Source organism: Pan paniscus, chromosome 2, assembly GCF_029289425.2.
Source record: "Pan paniscus chromosome 2, NHGRI_mPanPan1-v2.0_pri, whole genome shotgun sequence".
Taxonomy (NCBI): domain Eukaryota; kingdom Metazoa; phylum Chordata; class Mammalia; order Primates; family Hominidae; genus Pan; species Pan paniscus.
The window spans coordinates 9,786,764-9,803,704 of NC_085926.1; the positions used below are offsets into that span (position 1 = coordinate 9,786,764).

Below are 16,941 nucleotides of genomic sequence, written 5' to 3' on the forward strand. Positions count from 1 at the left end.
AAGTAGCTGGGATTACATGTGCGTGCCACCATGCCTGGCTACGTTTTGTATTTTTAGTAGAGACAGGGTTTCACCATATTGGCCAGGCTGGTCTTGAACTCCTGACCTCAGATGATCCGCCTTCCTTGGCCTCCCAAAGTGCTGGGATTACAGGTGTGAGCCACGGCGCCCGACTATACACCCAGAGCTGTTGATTCAGTAGGTCTGTGGCCTGAGAATTTGCATTTTTATCAATTTCCCAAGTGATGCTGTTGCTGGCAGTCCAGGGACCACACTTGGAGCACCATTGTCTAGAGAATAAAGTCCATGCTCCTTAATCTGCCATTCAAACCCTTGCCCAGCCTGGTCTTCAACCTACTTTCTAGCTTCATCTCTTATCCTTTCCTTTCCCCTCCACACACCCAGGGCTCCAGTCACACTGCAGTTCTCACTTCTCTCTAAGCAGGCCAGCTGTTCACACCTCTGTGCCTTGCTCCTTTTGTCTGGAATGTTATCTTCTGCCCAGCAATTTTCTTTCCACATCCTCCCTGAAGCCTTTCCTGACCCTCTAAGCTGTTGTTAAGTCTTTCTCTGCCCCAGGTCCCTGCCAACTTTGCACAGTCTTCTTTTTTCTTTTTTCTTTTCTTTTCTTTTTTTTTTTTTTTTTGAGATGAAGTCTCGCTCTGTTACCCAGGCTGGAGTGTAGTGGCGCGATCTCGGCTCACTGCAAGCTCCGCCTCCCGGGTTCACGCCATGCTCCTGCCTCAGCCTCCTGAGTAGCTGGGACTACAGGTGCCCACCACCACGCCCGGCTAATTTTTTGTATTTTTAGTAGCGAAGGGGTTTCACCGTGTTAGCCAGGATAGTCTCGATCTCCTGACCTCGTGATCCGCCCGCCTCGGCCTCCCAAAGTGCTGGGATTACAGGCGTGAGCCACCGTGCCTGGCCTGCAGTCTTCTTATTGCTCTTGCGGCCTAGTGTTTTGATTGTCTGTCTAGTGTGTCCCCATTTCTGGAGCCTTAGTCACCTCCATAGCTCTCAGCCATGGTGACAGGGTCACTGAATGAGGGAACAAAAGTATAATGAAGAAGTGGAGGTGTGTGGATGGAGTGAATAAGTGAATAGGGTAATTAGGTAGGTGAAGAGAAGAAATGGGGAGTTTATTGATACCTAAACGAGTGAGTTACAGTCCACTGGACTTGGTTCTTTCCATTGAGTCCTGAGCCCCAGGCCAAGAAATAAATTTACTCCCCGACCACATTTCCACAAAGCTCCTGCCATCACTTTCTTTTCAGCAGGAGCCAACTGGGACCCAGAGCACTTGGTGCCCAGAGTACTCAGGAGCAGACAGGGGCTGGGGACCCACTGTGGGTCAGAGCTCACCCTCCCCGTTCTCACTCACCCTGGTGTTGCTGAAAGTCAGCTGTAAGGCATTTGGAACTCTGGGGAGACCATGTGCAAGACAGATGCTTTCTAGGGCCAAGACACAAAAGGCTTTGCCTCCCAACTAGTGATAAGGAATCAGAATTGTTTTGAATTAAATTTGGAGACTTGAGGTACTGGAACTAATCCGCCCTCCTCATGACAACCCAGCTTCCTCCACGCTCATAAAGGAGGCATCTTTTGGCTCCAGCAGACACTGATATGATTGTAAGAACTCTGCCAGGGATGGTGCTACCTGGGGGCAGCAACTATTCCTGCATCAAGGCTGCATGGCCTCAGCAAGGCACAGCATCTCTTTGAGTCTCTGTGTCATCTGCAGGCTGGAATATTACTCTCCTTGGAGGTGCATGGTAAGCATCAGATAGGAGGGGTGGGTAAAGGGCCTGGCACAGTGCCAGGCAGATAGTAGGTATGCAACAGAGAACAGCTAGAGTGCTCATGACTGATCCTTGAAAGTTAAGTTTCTTCTCTGGTGAACCAGGCCCAGTCGGTCTTCTAGGGTTCTTCTTTCTATTTATATCTGTCTTCCTTCTTTCACAATTCCATCCAATTTTGGGATGTCAGCTCTCATCCCACCTCCTCCACAAAACTGTCTCTGTTCTTGGAACTCTCTACCAACAACGCCCACCATACTTATGGTGTGGCCCAGTGAACATGGAAGTGAGTGGTTAAGAGAAGGGGGGTCTTCAAGCAGAGCTGCCATGTATGGCTGCACAGGTTGGGCACTGCCCAAGTATAGGGAGTACCATTCACATACACTGTAATGGGAGTGGGGCCCCAGTGAGTTGTAATGAAGAGGCTCTCTCTGTAAGCCAAATGGCCTGAGTTTGAATGTTGGCTCAACCACTCAATTGCTTGACAAAGCAAGGTATGTAACCTCCTAAGCCTCAGTTTCCTCATCTGTAAATGGGATGTTATTATGGGGTAGCTGATACCTACCCCATAATATTAGGTAGTTGAATGAGTTCAGAACAATGCCTGGTGCATACTAACATTTACTGAGCACTTCATTGCATTATCATTATGATTAGAGTTGGTTTCTCATCATTGCATGTGTGGGTGTCTTTTCTCTCTGAGAAGGCTGTGAGCAACCTGGGGACAATGAGTCACTGAGAAATTGCAGCAGCTTGGCCCAGCACCTAGTGGGAGGCAGGGCCTCATGCTGTCCTCTCTCTCAGGATCCTACTTCATCTTTCTTTTTGCCAAAATTCACTTGTAATAGGCCTTTTTTAGTTACAAATCACAAAACTCTAAAGCAAACTAGTTTAAGCCAAAAGAAGCCTTTGTGGGCTGATATATGTGGGAAGTCTAAGGGAGGATCCGGTGGCTTCAAGAATAGCTGGATGCAGCACTTCTCCATCTCCTGGCTCTGCTTTTCTGAGCTGGCTTTATTCTCAAGCAGGTTTTTCCCCATGGGAGGAGAGCAGGTCACTGGGGTAGACTGAGTTTATAGTCTATGGCTTATGGTCCAACAAGAAGTGGAACTCTCCTCTCAGCATCCACAGAGCAATCTTATGGAGGGCCTCGAGTGACCCAGCTTGGGTTACATGCCTGCTTCTGGGACTAATCATTGTGGCTAGAGGGATTGGCACTTGACTGGCCAAGCTGGGGTCATGTGTGCACCCTAGTTTGGCAGTCGGACAAGAACCATGTGTGATGGGGAAGGAACATTTCTCCAACAGAGAGGTGCTGGGTATACGAGAATGTTGGCCATGTTCGCCCTCCTTGTTTATGGCTCAGTTCATAGGTCACTTCCTTAGGGAACCTTACCCTTCCTTCTCTCCTGCGTGGACCTCAACCTTCCCACAGTAAATTGCAAATTATTCCCTGATTCTCTCAGACCAGTCTGGGAACAACTTGAGGCAGGTACCAGAGCATATTTATTCATCTGTGTCCCTTAGGCCAAGCTTCCTGCCCCAGCTGTGGAAGAGACGTTGTCAGTGGTCTATCTAGCACTGACTTCCCTGTTTCCTACTCAGATCTTGTTGGGTTTTACTCTCTCTCCACCACCTTGATGGAGTAGCAAACTCCACTCTGACTGGCATAAAGCCATTACAGTCTCCTTTGCCACAGTGACTGAGGAATGGGCATGTGAGACTGAGTTTGGGCCACTGAAACATGATGGTATCTGGGAAAAGGCTTCTTGCTTCTGTAGGTGGGCCATGGAAGCCCGCTGGCTCCGGCTCCCTCCTGTGCTGGATGTAAATGAGGAAGCATCTGGCCCCAACTGCTCCACTGCCACACTACAGCCAGAGAAGGACTCACCTTAGGCAGAGGTCGACACTGTGGAGGGCAGTGTGGTGACCCCTAAGAAACCTGGACCCTTGGGGGAGGGGGGAGGGAAAGCATTAGGAGATATACCTAATGTAAATGACGAGTTAATGGGTGCAGCACACCAACATGGCACATGTATACATATGTAACAAACCTGCACGTTGTGCACATGTACCCTAGAACTTAAATTAAAAAAAAAAGAAACCTGGACCCTTGATGACCCTGAAGAATTGCTAGATTGGCTAACCGTGAAGGCCATTCTGTCCCAGGACTGCCAATCCTGCAGCCAACACATTTCCTTACTGTGAATCCACTTTGAGCTGGGGGGCATTGTTACGTGCAGCCACAAGTATCCTCAGAAAGAGGTACTCAGAAAGTTCTCCCTGACTGAATGCCATGGGTTAGTGGCCATGGGCTGAGAGCCACCAAGCATACCCCCCACAAACCTTACCACCCACACTGGTTCCTTCCTCCCCACTGTAACAGACATTCAAAGACTGGATGCTTTTTTTGAAAAACCACAGCAGTCACTTTATTCTTAAGTTTGCACTTTACAAAACCACAAGGGAGAAGTCCTTGAAGGGGAGACAGGGGGAGGGGATTAGGGAGTGGGGGATGGTAAAGAGGGGAAGAGGAAGACCCAGAAACGAAGTCCCCTCCAACCCCATCTCGGGGACCAAGCAGAGACTAGGCCTCAGGCCAGCCCAGCAGGGCTTCCTGTGTCCTGGTTGCACAGAGCTAGGCCAAAAGACCTCAGGGGAAGGGCCACGGTCCTCTAGAGACTGCCACCATTTGAGGGACAGCCACAGGCCAATGTTTCCTGTGCCCAAAGAAGGAAGTGGGCCTCCCTTCCCCTCCCCTAGGCCAGATAATCAGCCTGAGGCAGGGGTGAGGGCTACCCATCCAGCAGCTTCAGGATGCTCTCACGCTCCTTCAGAGTCTTCCAGGCCTGGTCCTTTTCTTTCTTGGTGGGAGTCCGCTTCTTCTGCCGGGCAGCCATGATCTTGCGAAAGGCGTCCATGACCTCGTTGTCAGCCATGCGCACCCGCTGCCTCAGCTCCTGCCGGCTCACCTCCTCCTTTGCCAGCCTGTGGGGACCAGCCAGCCAGGTGCCAGGGTCAGCCCACCTCCAGAGAGCAACCCCTCCCTCTTCAAGACTGAGCCTACCCACCAGCCCAGGCTGGCATGCCTGTGGATTGTGTCATACAGTCGTGACCAAAAAGCAGTTACTGAACTACACTTACATGGCACTATCTTAAGCTCCTGAAAAATATTAACTCATGTTGATCACGGGGGAGGCTGTGCACATGTGGGGACAGGGAGATACGGGAATTCTCTGTACCTTTCTCTCAATTTTGTTGTGAACTTAAAACTGCTCTAGAAGAATAAAGTCTTGGCTGCACATGGGGGTTCACATCTGCAGTCCCAGCACTTTGGGAGCCCAAGGCAGAAGGATCACTTGAGCCCAGGAGTTCGAGACCAGTCTGAGCAACATAGTGAGACTGTCTCTACAAAAAATTTAAAAAATTAGCTGGGTGTGGTAGTGCACACCTGTAGTCCCAACTCCAAGGGAGCTGAGGATTGCTTGAGGCCAGGAGTTCAAGGTTACAGTGAACTATGATCATGCCACTACACTCCAGTCTGGGCAACAGAGCGTGACTGTGTCTTCAAAAAAAAAAAAGGTCTTAAAAATATACACAGTAGGCTGGGCAAAGTAGCTCATGCCTGTAATCCCAGCGCTTTGGGAGATGGAGGCAGGAAGATCACTTGAAGCCAGGAGTTGAGACCAACCTCGGCAACAGAATAAGACCCTGTCTCTAAAAAAAAAAATATATATATATATATACACACACACACACACACACACACACACACGCACACCCACTCTCTCTGTCTCTCAGTTAATCCTCCTAACAACCCTGCAAAATATGTACTATTATTCCTATGTTACCCGTGAGGAAAATGAGGCTCAAAGATGATCCCAGGATCCCACAGTTAGTGAGGGGGAGATCTGGAGCAGGCTGGGGCCAAACTCTTGTTTTTAAACACTGTTGTTTCAGGTGTTCCAGTGCCAGCAGAAGGCCTGCTTACGTCGGCATCTGCATTCCAGAGCCCCCTAAGGTCTAGGCAGCCTGAGGCTGACAGGAGGTGGGTGAGACACCAGATCAATCTCTCTGAACAGGGTCTGATTTATACATTTCATCGATGGTGGAGCTGGAAGGTCACTTAGTGATTGAGTCCAGCCTGCCAGTTTTCCAGAAGGGGAAGCTGATGCTCAGGTCAGGGGCTGCTTAAGGCCTTGCAGCTGCTCTGCAGCAGGGTAAGGGCTGTGTTCTGGTTTCCTGAGAGCTGCAAGCCATTTCTTCATTGCCCATTACTTCTTTTTTTTTTTTTTTTTTTTGAGACAGGTCTCACTCTGTCACCCAGGCTGGAGTACAGTGGCCTGATCAAGCTCACTGCAGCCTCTACCTCCCAGGATCAAGCAATCCTCCCACATCAGCCTCCTGAGTAGGACTATAGGCATGTGCCACCATGCCTAGCTGATTTTTAAAAATTTTTAGTAGAGATGGGGGTCTGACTACATTGCCCAGGCTAGTTTCGAACTCCTGAGCTCAAACAAGCCTCCCACCTCAGTCTCCCAAAGTGCTGGGATTACAGGCATGAGCCACCAGGCCCAGCTAGGGCCCACTACTTCTGTAACTGCACATGCCTGCTTTTCTCTCTCTTCCTCTCTCTCCCTCTGCTTCCCTCAGTGCCTCTTCCATCTGTGTTTTCTTCTTCTCACCTTTCAGAGAAAACAAACTATTATAGAAAGAGGCTTTGATTCAACCACGGGTTCAAGTCTCAGCTTGCTGTTTATTGAGTGTGTGACCTTCAGCAGAGCATTTCGTTTCACTGGGCCTTTATTTCCTCATCTGGTAAACAACGAAAATAGCTCCTCCCTCCTGGGTTGTTGTCAAGACACTTGAGAGTGTACATAAAGCCCCTGACACACAGTAGGCCCTCAGCATACATTAGTCACCCTTATCCTTAAATACCCTGGCAGCTTGTCAGCAACTACCTCTCCTTTTAATGGCACTTGTCTTTACTGATCATCTGCTAGTAATCCGCAAGTCCCTTGCTCTGCCTCTCTTGCTGGCCCCCAGCACAATATCTAAGAGACAATAAGAAAGGCCAAATGATTAGCCTGGCATGGTGGTGCATGCCTGTAATCCCAACTACTCAGGAGGCTGAGGCAGGAGAACTGCCTGAACCCGGGAGGCGGAGGTTGCAGTGAGCCGAGATCATGCCACTGCACTCCAGCCTGGGCAACAGAGTGAGACACCGTCTCAAAAAAAAAAAAAAAAATGGCCAAATGAATGAATGTGCCCTGTCCTGTCAGGGCTCTATGAAGTTAAGACACAGCACTTGTCTGTGAGAAGCAAAGAGACTTGTTCGGGTTGCTTCCCTATCTCTTTAACTAAAGGGTAGCGATTCCACAGTCTTCCTCCAGATGTCACCTATACCCTTGTGATCAATGCAGAACAAGATGGATGGGAGTTGACATCAAATGAATGGCAGGCACTGTGATGGATTCCCAAAAGAACATGTCCTAAAACACTGGTCAATTTCTTGTGATGAGCAAATAAAAATCACAGATCTCCAACAAAATGTTAACAGTTAATTAGTCTAGGTGGAGAATATACTGATGTTTATTGTATGATTCTTTCAGATTTTCTGTGTGTATCAAATTTTTAATAACAAAACTTTGGGGATAAAAAGAAAAGAAGCATGAAAAGACAAAAAATAAATCACACAACAATGTGAATATGGGTAACACTACTAAACTGTACACTTAAAAATGGTTAAGAAGGGTACATTTTTTTTCTTTTTTTTTTTGAGATGCAGTTTCACTCTTGTTGCCCAGGCTGGAATGCAATGGTGCAGTCTCAGCTCACTGCAACCTCCGCCTCCCAGGTTCAACTGATTCTCCTGCCTCAGCCTCCCATGGAGATACATTTTATATTATGCCTTTACCATAATTAAAAAACCAAACTAGGCCAGGCGCAGTGGCTCACGCCTGTAATCCTGGCACTTTGGGAGGCCGAGGCGGGTGGATCACGAGGTCAGGAGATCGAGACCATCCTGGCTAACACGGTGAAACCCCGTCTCTACTAAAAATACAAAAAAATTAGCTGGGCGTGGTGGTGGGTGCCTGTAGTATCAGCTACTCAGGAGGCTGAGGCAGGAGAATGGCGTGAACCTGGGAGGCGGAGCTTGCAGTGAGCTGAGATCATGCCACTGCACTCCAGCCTGGGTGACGGTGCGAGACTCCCTCTCAAAAAAAAACAAAACAAAAACAAATCAAATCAATCGGTCAGTCACAGATGCCTGAGCCCCACTCTGTGGAATTAGAATTTGTTTGGGACATACCCGGTGGACTGGCCACTGCTGTTTTTTTCGAGGCTCTCCAGATGATTTAGAGGCCAGCCAGGATTGGAAAGCCTGTTGTAAAACCCCTGAAAGGTGACTAGCCGTGGCCACAGCCTCCAAGGCCACCCCCGGGACTGTGCATCCTGCTAACACTCACCTCAGCAGGTCGTGCTTCTTGGTGCGGTTGTGGGCACTAAGTGCCTTCAGCTCAGCCTGCCGTTTGCGAAGCTCAGCAAGGACCTCATCCTCGGAGTCCTCTGCAGGGCGGTCTTCAGACTCCAAAAGGCCCTGGGCAATTAGCTCCTCCTTGATGCGGCTCTCCAGGGACTTAGTATGCGGCACACTGCAGCAGGAGGCAGGCCCGTCAGACTCAAGAGCCAGCTTGGAGAAGGGCCCACCTTGGAGGTTCCCTGGGCTTCCCAAGGTCAGTGAAAACCTGCCTTTCCCTTTGGGCACCCCCTCTGTGTCTATCCAGATACAAAGGGAGGGACAGGCACATCTGGTCTGGTTTTTAAACACAAGCAACGTATGTATCTACTATTCAAAAAATATGGAAAAACCCATAATGCCAACATCCCAGAGAGAATTACTATTATTTTGTTATATATTATTATATATATTCCAGATTTTGTTATATATTATTCCTAATCTTTCGCTACATATTAGTCCAGGTTTTCTCCCTTATGTGCACATATTTAAATATATTGTAAGTAAGCCAGGCATGGTGGCTCACACCTGTAATCCCAGCACTTTGGAAGGCCGAGGTGGGAGGATCACCTGAGGTCAGGAGTTCAAGACCAGCCCGGCCAAGATGGTGAAACCCCGTCTCTACTAAAAATACAAAAATTAGCCATACATGGTAGCAGGCGCCTGTAATCACAGCTACTTGGTGGCTGAGGCAGGAGAATCGCTCGAACCCGGGAGGCGGAGGTTGCAGTGAGCCAAGATTGCGCCATTGCGCTCCAACCTAAACGACAAGAGCGAGACTCCATCTCAAAAAGAAAAAGAAAAAAAGAAATATATTTTAAGTAAAAATAGTATTATACCATCTATACTGGGCTACAACTAATATTTTCCCCACTTGTCACTCTATAATTTACATCTTTTCATGTCATTTAACTATATTTCTCTATACTTGCAGCTATATGATTAATAGCCCCAAGTTATTTCATCATATGGAGTTATGCCAATTTAGCCAACCATTCCCCTTCAGCAGGACATTTGGGTTATTTATGGTATGAACAGTTCTGTGCTGAACAACCCTGCACTCAGTCTGTGCATGCAGACACGCTGGGTCATCACTCACACTTGAGACTGCTATTAGGCTTCACCTAACTGCCCCCAGCCTCTTACTGATGAGGACTTCCCCAGGTTGAGATGGAGAGAAGCCAACAGAAGCAGGGGCCAGACTGTGGGTTGTGGATAGGACACCACTCACCTGAAGGGCTTGTTCTGATTGCGAGGGGAGGTGCTTGCCCCGTCAGCCCCTGATTCTTTCCCAGACATGTCAGGAATAGGAGAATCCTCCATAGGGGAAATAATATTTTCCTAGAAGACCACAAAAATGAGTGGAAGGAAAAATAGCTGTTCCACTTTCCTGCTCCTTTCTGACCTACACCGACAGTCTTCAAACACCAGAAATATCCTTTTATCTTTCCCATCCCACCTACCGTGGGAAGCCTTCCCATACCAATCCCAAATTGCTTTGATCATTCTAGAAATCCCTTTTATTTTCGTACTGATATGAAGAAAAAGGAACACAGAAGAGAAATGATTAACACTCAATGATGGTAATGAACAGCTAAGGTTTGTGAAGCGTCTGCAACGCACCAGGCAGTGTGCTAGGCCTGCTGTGGCGGAGGTGCTAGCTGTCCGAATGCCATACTCTCCTTTCCTCCATGGCAGCTAGGCAATGCCTGTCCAGTTGTACTATACTTCCCAGGCTCTCTTGCAGGCGGGTATGGTCATGTGACAGGTTCTCTCCAGGGGAAAGTGATCGGAAGAGATAAGAGCCACAGCTAGGCATGGGCCAAAAAGTTTCCTTCACACACTCCTCCTGGTTTTTTTTTTTTTTTTGAGATGGAGTCTCACTTTGTCACCCAGGCTGTGGAGTGCAGTGGCACAATTTCGGCTTACTGCAAGCTCTGCCTCCCGGGTTCATGCCATTCTCCTGCCTCAGCCTCCCAAGTAGTTGGGACTACAGGCGCCTGCCACCATGCCCGGCTAATTTTTTTGTATTTTTAGTAGAGACGGGGTTTCATCATGTTAGCCAGGATGGTCTCGATCTCCTGACCTTGTGATCCGCCCGCCTCAGCCTCCCAAAGTGCTGGGATTACAGGCGTGAGCCACCGCGCCCGGCCTCCTTGCTCTTATTCTGTGGGACCGGAGTGACAATTACGCCCAGAGTGACCTTGTGCAGACTGCAAGGCCACCGTCAGCTGGGGTCCCTGTCTGATGATATGAGATAGAGACCTGCCTCTTCCCCTACCTTAGATAACCTGCAACATGTACCCAGACTGTTACATGAGATAAACTATTGTGTTTGAGCCAGAATAGAAAACTGAGTCTCAATGAGGTGAAAGAGTGTGAGGGTGTGTCTAAGGTCAACCAGCAGGTATAAAGACAGGGCCCCTGAAGCTAGGGTTTGAATCCTGGTGTGTGAGACCTCAAGTGAACAGTTCCCTTTTCTGAGCCTCAATCTTCTTATCTGTAACACAGCGTTAACCACTGTCCTGGCCTCCAGTGGGAGGATGTGTATAAAGCCCCTCCAACAGATGCTTAGCAAAAGTAATTGTGGAGTAAGGCTACCTTTGGGGAAAGTTGGAGAAAAACAGGGGCATGAGAGGGGCTTCTAGGATATAGTAATGTTTCATTTTGTAATCTCCAGGCTGGTAATACAAGCTCATTTGTGAAAACTGTACATTTATGATCTGTGCACTTTTCTATTAGGTACACAAGTTATATATTATTCCCAATCTTTTGCTATATATTAGTCCAGGTTTTTACTTTTGCACCAACCTAATTATTTTTGCACCAACCTAATAAATGTATGATAAATTCCAATAAAAAATAAGCATAACACATTAAAACACAAAGTAAATATGGTTCCTCTTTTGGGTTAGGGTGCTCACCTCCACCAGGGCCTGCAGGAGGCGCTGCGTCAGGGCACCAAAGGGGCATCCATCTTCCGGCTGTTCATGCTGGGCCTCAGACTTCTTCAGCAGGGCATCCACATCTAAGCGGGCACAGGAAAGGAGGGGAGGTGGGCTGAAGTTCTGGAACTCAAGTCCTGACCTGGGGTTGGCAGGGAGGTGAGAGGCCTACCTTTAGTGTCCAGTTCGGTCAGTGGCCCCATGAGGCCTTTCTTCTTGTCAGCCACAGCCGCTGCCCGGGCCCCATCCTTCTGCTCCTCCAGCAGGTCCTCCTGGGCCCAGCGCTGGGAGTAGTGCTTCCCCAGGGGTGGGATCTGTGGAAAAGATGGCACCCAACCCTGAGTGGGTAAGCACTGGCCAGCCATGCTTCATTCATTCATTCACTTACCTATCTTATATCTCTCTCAAGTCCCTAGTCCAAGGCCAAGCCCAGTGTCAGGTGTAGGTAAGAAAGTACAACGAAGATAAAACCTGTACTTCACACTCTAGTAAGGGAGACAGGTCCAAAAAGAACTAAGACACACACACAGAAGCCAATCTGAAGTAATTCCCAAGATAGAAGGTGCAGAATACGTACACAGATTGTCTCAGGTCACAGCAATTGCCTCTCGAGAGAATTAGGAGCCTTCAGGTCACGGGTGACAGGGAATGACCTTTTATAAATTGCTTGAATTTACTGCTGTCTGTATGAACTCTTTTTCAGATAAATTTTTAAGAAATCAGATAAGTGAAGTGAAAGAGAGAGATCAAAGTGTTGTGGCAGCACAAAGGAGAGACTAACTTTCTGCTGGGGAATCTGAAAGAGTGCTTTGGTGGAGGTAACATGAGATCAGGGCCTTGAAGGGTGAGTCAAGTCTGTCAAGGAGACAAGAGGGAGAGAAGAGCTTGCCAGAGGCCCAGAGACCAGCGAGGAGGCTGTGGTGTCCTGGAATGAGGGCAAGATACTTGGTGGGACTGGTCAACACGACAATGAAGAGGGGTATGGCCGAGGAAAATGGAGAGGGGCACTGGAGCTGTGCCACCAAGGACTGGGATGCCTGGACTTGATCCCGTAGATAACGGGAGGAAGAGAGGCCTGGATGCAGCGCCATGTCATGAGCACATCTGATCATGACAGCTCACCTATGGGAGCATTCTCCCTCAACATTTTTCTGTATTTTCTAAATTTTCTTTAATGGAGCATGTTTTATTTATTTTCATCATTAAAACATAGTTTTATATCTTCTTTTTTTTTTGAGACAGAGTCTTGCTCTGTCACCCAGGCTGGAGTGCAGTGGCACAATCTCAGCTCACTGCAAGCTCCGCCTCCCAGGTTCACGCCATTCTCCTGCCTTAGCCTCCCGAGCAGCTGGGACTATAGGCGCCCGCCACCACGCCCGGCTAATTTTTTCTATTTTTAGTAGAGACGGGGTTTCACCGTGTTAGCCAGGATGGTCTCGATCTCCTGACCTTGTGATCTGCCCGCCTCGGCCTCCCAAAGGGCTGGGATTACAGGCTTGAGCCACCGCACCCGGCTTTTCTTTTTTTTTTAATGGATGGAATCTCCTTCTGTCACCCAGGCTGGAATACAGTGGCACGATCTTGGCTCATTGCAACCAATGCCTCCCCAGTTCAGGTGATTTTCCTGGCTCAGCCTCCCGAGTAGCCAGGATTACAGGTGCATGCCACCGTGCCAGGCTAATTTTTGTATTTTTAGTAGAGACAGCGTTTCACCATGTTGGTCAGGCTGGTCTCGAACTCTTGACCTCAGATGATCTGCCTGCCACAGCCTCCCAAAGTGTTGGGATTACAGGCGTGAGGTGACTTTTACATCTTTTTTTTTTTTTGGAGACGGAGTCTTGCTCTGTTGCCCAGGCTGGAGTGCAGTGGGGTGATCTCGGCTCACTGCAACCTCCACCTCCCGGGTCCAAGAGATCCTCCTGACTCAGCCTCCCGAGTAGCTGGGACTACAGGCGCACACCGCCATGCCTGGCTAATTTTTTGTATTTTGGTAGAGATGGGGTTTCACCATGTTGCCCAGGCTGGTCTCAAATTCCTGAGCTCAAGCAATCTGCCCGCCCCGGCCTCCCAAAGTGCTAGGATTGCAGGCATAAGCCACTGCTCCCAGCCCAAGTTTTATATCTTAAAGAAAAAAGAAAGGTTCCTCCAGAGGCCTCGAAACAGGAAGAGAGTTAAGAGGCTGTTTGGATAGAAGTTGATGAAGGCTTGGACCAAAGCAGAGGGGATGGGGATAAAGGAACATGGGCAGACTTCACTTAAGTAGATGCTTGAGGGCGTGTTGACATTTGGCTGGGGTAGAGGGGAGGCAGTGCACGGAGAAAGCTGAGTTTGGGCCTAGATGTCTGGAGGCACTGATGGAGCAGACAGCAGACTGGGCAGGGTTGGGGAAGGAAGATGATGCATGGCTTTGGTAGCTTTACTTCTCAGGCACCTCTGAACTCTCTTGTTCCGCATCATGTCTATCAAGGCCCAGAGTTTCTACCTTGTAATGCTCAGCCTCATCTTCTGGGGGCTTCAGTAACTCCTCAAGTGTGCGGACCTCCTCGCTGGTGATGTCAGCACAGTAGGGCTCCACTGAAGCCCAGAACCTGCAGGGAGAAGCAGATCCTGAGTGGGCGCCCCTGCCCCACCAGTGCCTCCACCACCAGAACCTTGAGGCCCCCTTCTATGTTCTCTAGCCCAGAACCTGTTGGGGGCATCATTTTTGGGGATCCGTGGCACGTCGATAGGGTCATCAGTGAATTCATATTCCTGGATCTTGGGCTGAAGGTTTTTGGATTTGGGCCGTCCTGGGCCAGGGCCCGGCCCATGTCCTGCCTTCCCTTCCAGTTTCTGCTTCTTGGGCTTCCCATGTTTGGGGGGAGCTCCAAGTTCATGGTCTCGACCCAGCTTCAGGAATCGTCTGTCACCTTTCTTATCCTGCCAGTCGGTGAGGATCTGAAATTTACAGAAAGTGTCACTGAGGGGGAGAAGGGAAAACACAGAATATCTCTTTCCTCTAGTGAATAAATTAGGATCTAGAATCTACGGAGGCTCCTGGGTCTTTCCCCATCCTCTTTTTACCTAGTAAACTCTTACTCATCCTTCAAAATTCAGCTCATTTTCTGTGCCTGGCCTCCTAGAACTTTATTCATATACTTCTCATAATCTCATTCACTTGTTCATCTATACTGATTCACTTCTGTATCACCCATGCCAGTCACATACTGTTTAACACAAGAGTCCTCTCAGCAAACCTTCACTTCGATGTCACCACTACTGAGATGCCTTCTCTCAATCAGTTACCCAGGTTCTTAGATGCTAAAATACAACTTGAGTCATAGCCTTCCTCAAGGAGGGTCCATGGATTCCCAGGGACAAGTTAATTCTATTCATCCTTTTAGGTCCAGTTGGCACCTCCTTCCTCTACAAGTCTCTGGCACTTCACACCTCCACCGTGCACCCAGTCGTGTTGTTTGGTCACACTGGAATGACCATCACAACTTGTCTCTTCAACTAGACCATAAGCTACTGAAGACCAGAAAGCCCACCTTAACCATCTCTATTTTGCAGAATACAGCATAGCGCCTGGCACACAAGGCTCAAGGCATCTTTATGCAGTGAATAAAGTCACCAGAGTAGCAAATAAATAACATCTGAAGTACTTACTTAGTGTCTGGCATTGGGCTGAGTTTTTGCAAAAAATTCTCTTTTAATCCTCACAAAAGCACTAAGGTAGGTCCTATTATTCACCCCACTTTGCAGATAGGGAAACTGACACTCAGAGATATGAGGCAACTTTCTCAAAGTCACATAGCTAGGAAACAGCAATGCTAGCAAGCGCTTATGCCAGGATTCAAATCCAGGTTTCCCCATTCCAGTTCCCTAGGACTCCTAACCACAACATCACATCACCTGGTATGTACTTGACTTTCTCACTTTCCTAGTTGCCAAGCTCCTTGACAGCCATAACTGTCCTAATTACCTTTCTCTAATGGCTAGCATAGGACCCAGAACACAATGGGGGATGAGTGGGGTGCCAATAAAAGCTTACTGAATTAGAAATCTTGCAATTTAAGAGGATCATGCATATTCTTGTGTATTTTTTGTGTCATGCAAACCCAGTTTGCGTCTCTCTCCCTCTCCCCACAAACCCCTGTACCCCAAGTCTCAGCATATGGGGCTAACTCAATGACCCATCCCATAACTTGTTGCAGTCCATCTCTGGTGCTGGCCCCTCTCTGGGGTTATCACCTGGGTTTCGGCCTCAAGCACACGCAGGCGCCGGCTGGCAGAAGACAGCAGGGTCTCCAGCTCCAGCTGCAGGGTGTCCAGCTCCTCGATGCCGATGCCATCATCCTCAGAGCGTGCCAGCACTGCCGTGTAGCGGGGACAGACCTTCAGGTGATCCACAGACTTGAAGTCGTGGAACTGCAAGGGGCAGTCTTTCAACTCACTCATGGCCCAGGATATGGGGATCCTGTGGAGCTGGAGAGGACAGGGCCATTGATGGGAGACAAAGTGGTCTGAGAAAAGCCCAAGAGCTTCTTACCTCCAGGGACAGCCTCAAGGAAGCCCAGCTTCAGTCCCTTACTGACAAAATTGATGGCACAGTTCCTACTCACAGGGCACTTAACTGGGTACCAAGCTAGGTGTAGAGCACTTTATCAGTTTATCTCACTGAATTTCTCACTCAGCGCCATGAACAAGGACCATTGTGATCTCGTTTTTACAGAGAAAGAAACTGAGACTCTGTAAGGGTGGGTATGTGCCTATGCTTCCAAGATGCAATTTGAACCCCGCTAGTCTTGAGTCTGCACCCTGATCACCATGCTATACTGCTATGCCTTGCCTCGCCTTTCTGATGCTCTTTCCTTCCCTTCTATTTCTCTTGGGTTCTGCTAAGACTTTGAGTTCCAAGCACCCCATTCTTACCATGTTCTCTGGGACTCTTGGCCTCTTTTCTTACCCTATTCCACCTTTCTCCCTTCTCTAGTCACTAATAGTGGTTTAGAACGTGGGCTGGTAAGCCAGACAGACCTGGGTTCAAGCCCAGGCTTTACCATTCTCTACTTATGTGCCCCTGAACATGTTATTTGACCTTTTTGAGTCTCAGTTTTTCCATCTGTAAAATGGGAACAAAAGAAGTCTCGGTCTGTTTCCCCATTAAAAGTCTAAATCTGAAAAACGGGGATAACAATAGTACCTACCTCCCTGGGATGTTCTGAGGATTAAGAGATGATGCCCGTCAAGAGCCCAGTTCAGTGTCTGGCACAGAAGAAGTGGGACTGTTTAATGGCTGGCCCCGCCCGGGGGTCGCCCAAATGTCCCGCCTTCAGAGTCCTCGTTCTCTAGGGACACCCTAGTGCGACCCCCGCCCCCTCTACCTCCTCACTGCGGCCTCCTACGGCCCCGGGGCCGCGGGAGGGGGCGGGGAGTTCCGGTCGATGTGAGCAACCGCCCCGGAACTGGCTATGGGCGGGCCCCTTGCAGTTGACGCGGGGACGGGGAGTCAGCGAGGGCGAGCCTACTGGAGTTTGCCGGGGGTGGGAAGAAAGTGGGCCTCGAGCAAACCCGCTAGAGGTGGGGTGCGGGTGGTCGGCCTCAGGCGAGCCCCGGGGCACAGCCCGGGGCGGGAGGCGGGGCTTGGCGGCCGAGATCTCCGCGCTGCCGTTAGCCCCGCCGAGCCCCAGGAGCTGCG

The 16,941-nt window shown here is 49.2% G+C and overlaps 2 protein-coding genes across 5 annotated transcripts in view; one reads left to right on the forward strand and one right to left on the reverse strand.

The window, feature by feature from the left end:
* The window catches only part of OGG1 (8-oxoguanine DNA glycosylase), a 39,923-nt gene extending 24,943 nt beyond the window's left edge, over positions 1 to 14,980 (forward strand). Inside the window, exons 7-8 of one of the 3 annotated variants that reach the window (XM_055110930.3) lie at positions 5,757 to 5,844; positions 6,489 to 7,335. In XM_055110930.3, the coding sequence (XP_054966905.1) occupies positions 5,757 to 5,816 (60 nt within the window). In that variant the 3' untranslated portion in view covers positions 5,817 to 5,844; positions 6,489 to 7,335. Of the gene's footprint in view, positions 1 to 5,756; positions 5,845 to 6,488; positions 7,336 to 14,644 lie in introns of those variants that run through there. The other 2 variants (XM_034955725.4, XM_034955722.4) reach the window with 2 other exon arrangements.
* TADA3 (transcriptional adaptor 3) lies at positions 4,202 to 16,940 on the reverse strand. 2 transcript variants are annotated; one of them, XM_008966883.4, is made up of 9 exons: positions 16,451 to 16,940; positions 15,495 to 15,728; positions 13,948 to 14,198; positions 13,744 to 13,849; positions 11,434 to 11,575; positions 11,241 to 11,344; positions 9,548 to 9,657; positions 8,267 to 8,452; positions 4,202 to 4,784 (listed from the first exon to the last, which is right to left on the reverse strand). In XM_008966883.4, exons 2-9 carry the CDS (start codon positions 15,699 to 15,701, stop codon positions 4,592 to 4,594), a joined length of 1,299 nt encoding a protein of 432 aa, XP_008965131.1. In that variant the 5' UTR covers positions 15,702 to 15,728; positions 16,451 to 16,940; the 3' UTR covers positions 4,202 to 4,591. The 2 variants fall into 2 exon arrangements, 1 of the variants encoding a protein (XP_008965131.1); XR_010111395.1 differs by lacking the exon at positions 4,202 to 4,784 and adding an exon at positions 7,369 to 7,668 and having other exon boundaries at positions 7,940 to 8,452; positions 16,451 to 16,799.
* Position 16,941: the final 1 nt, after the last annotated feature.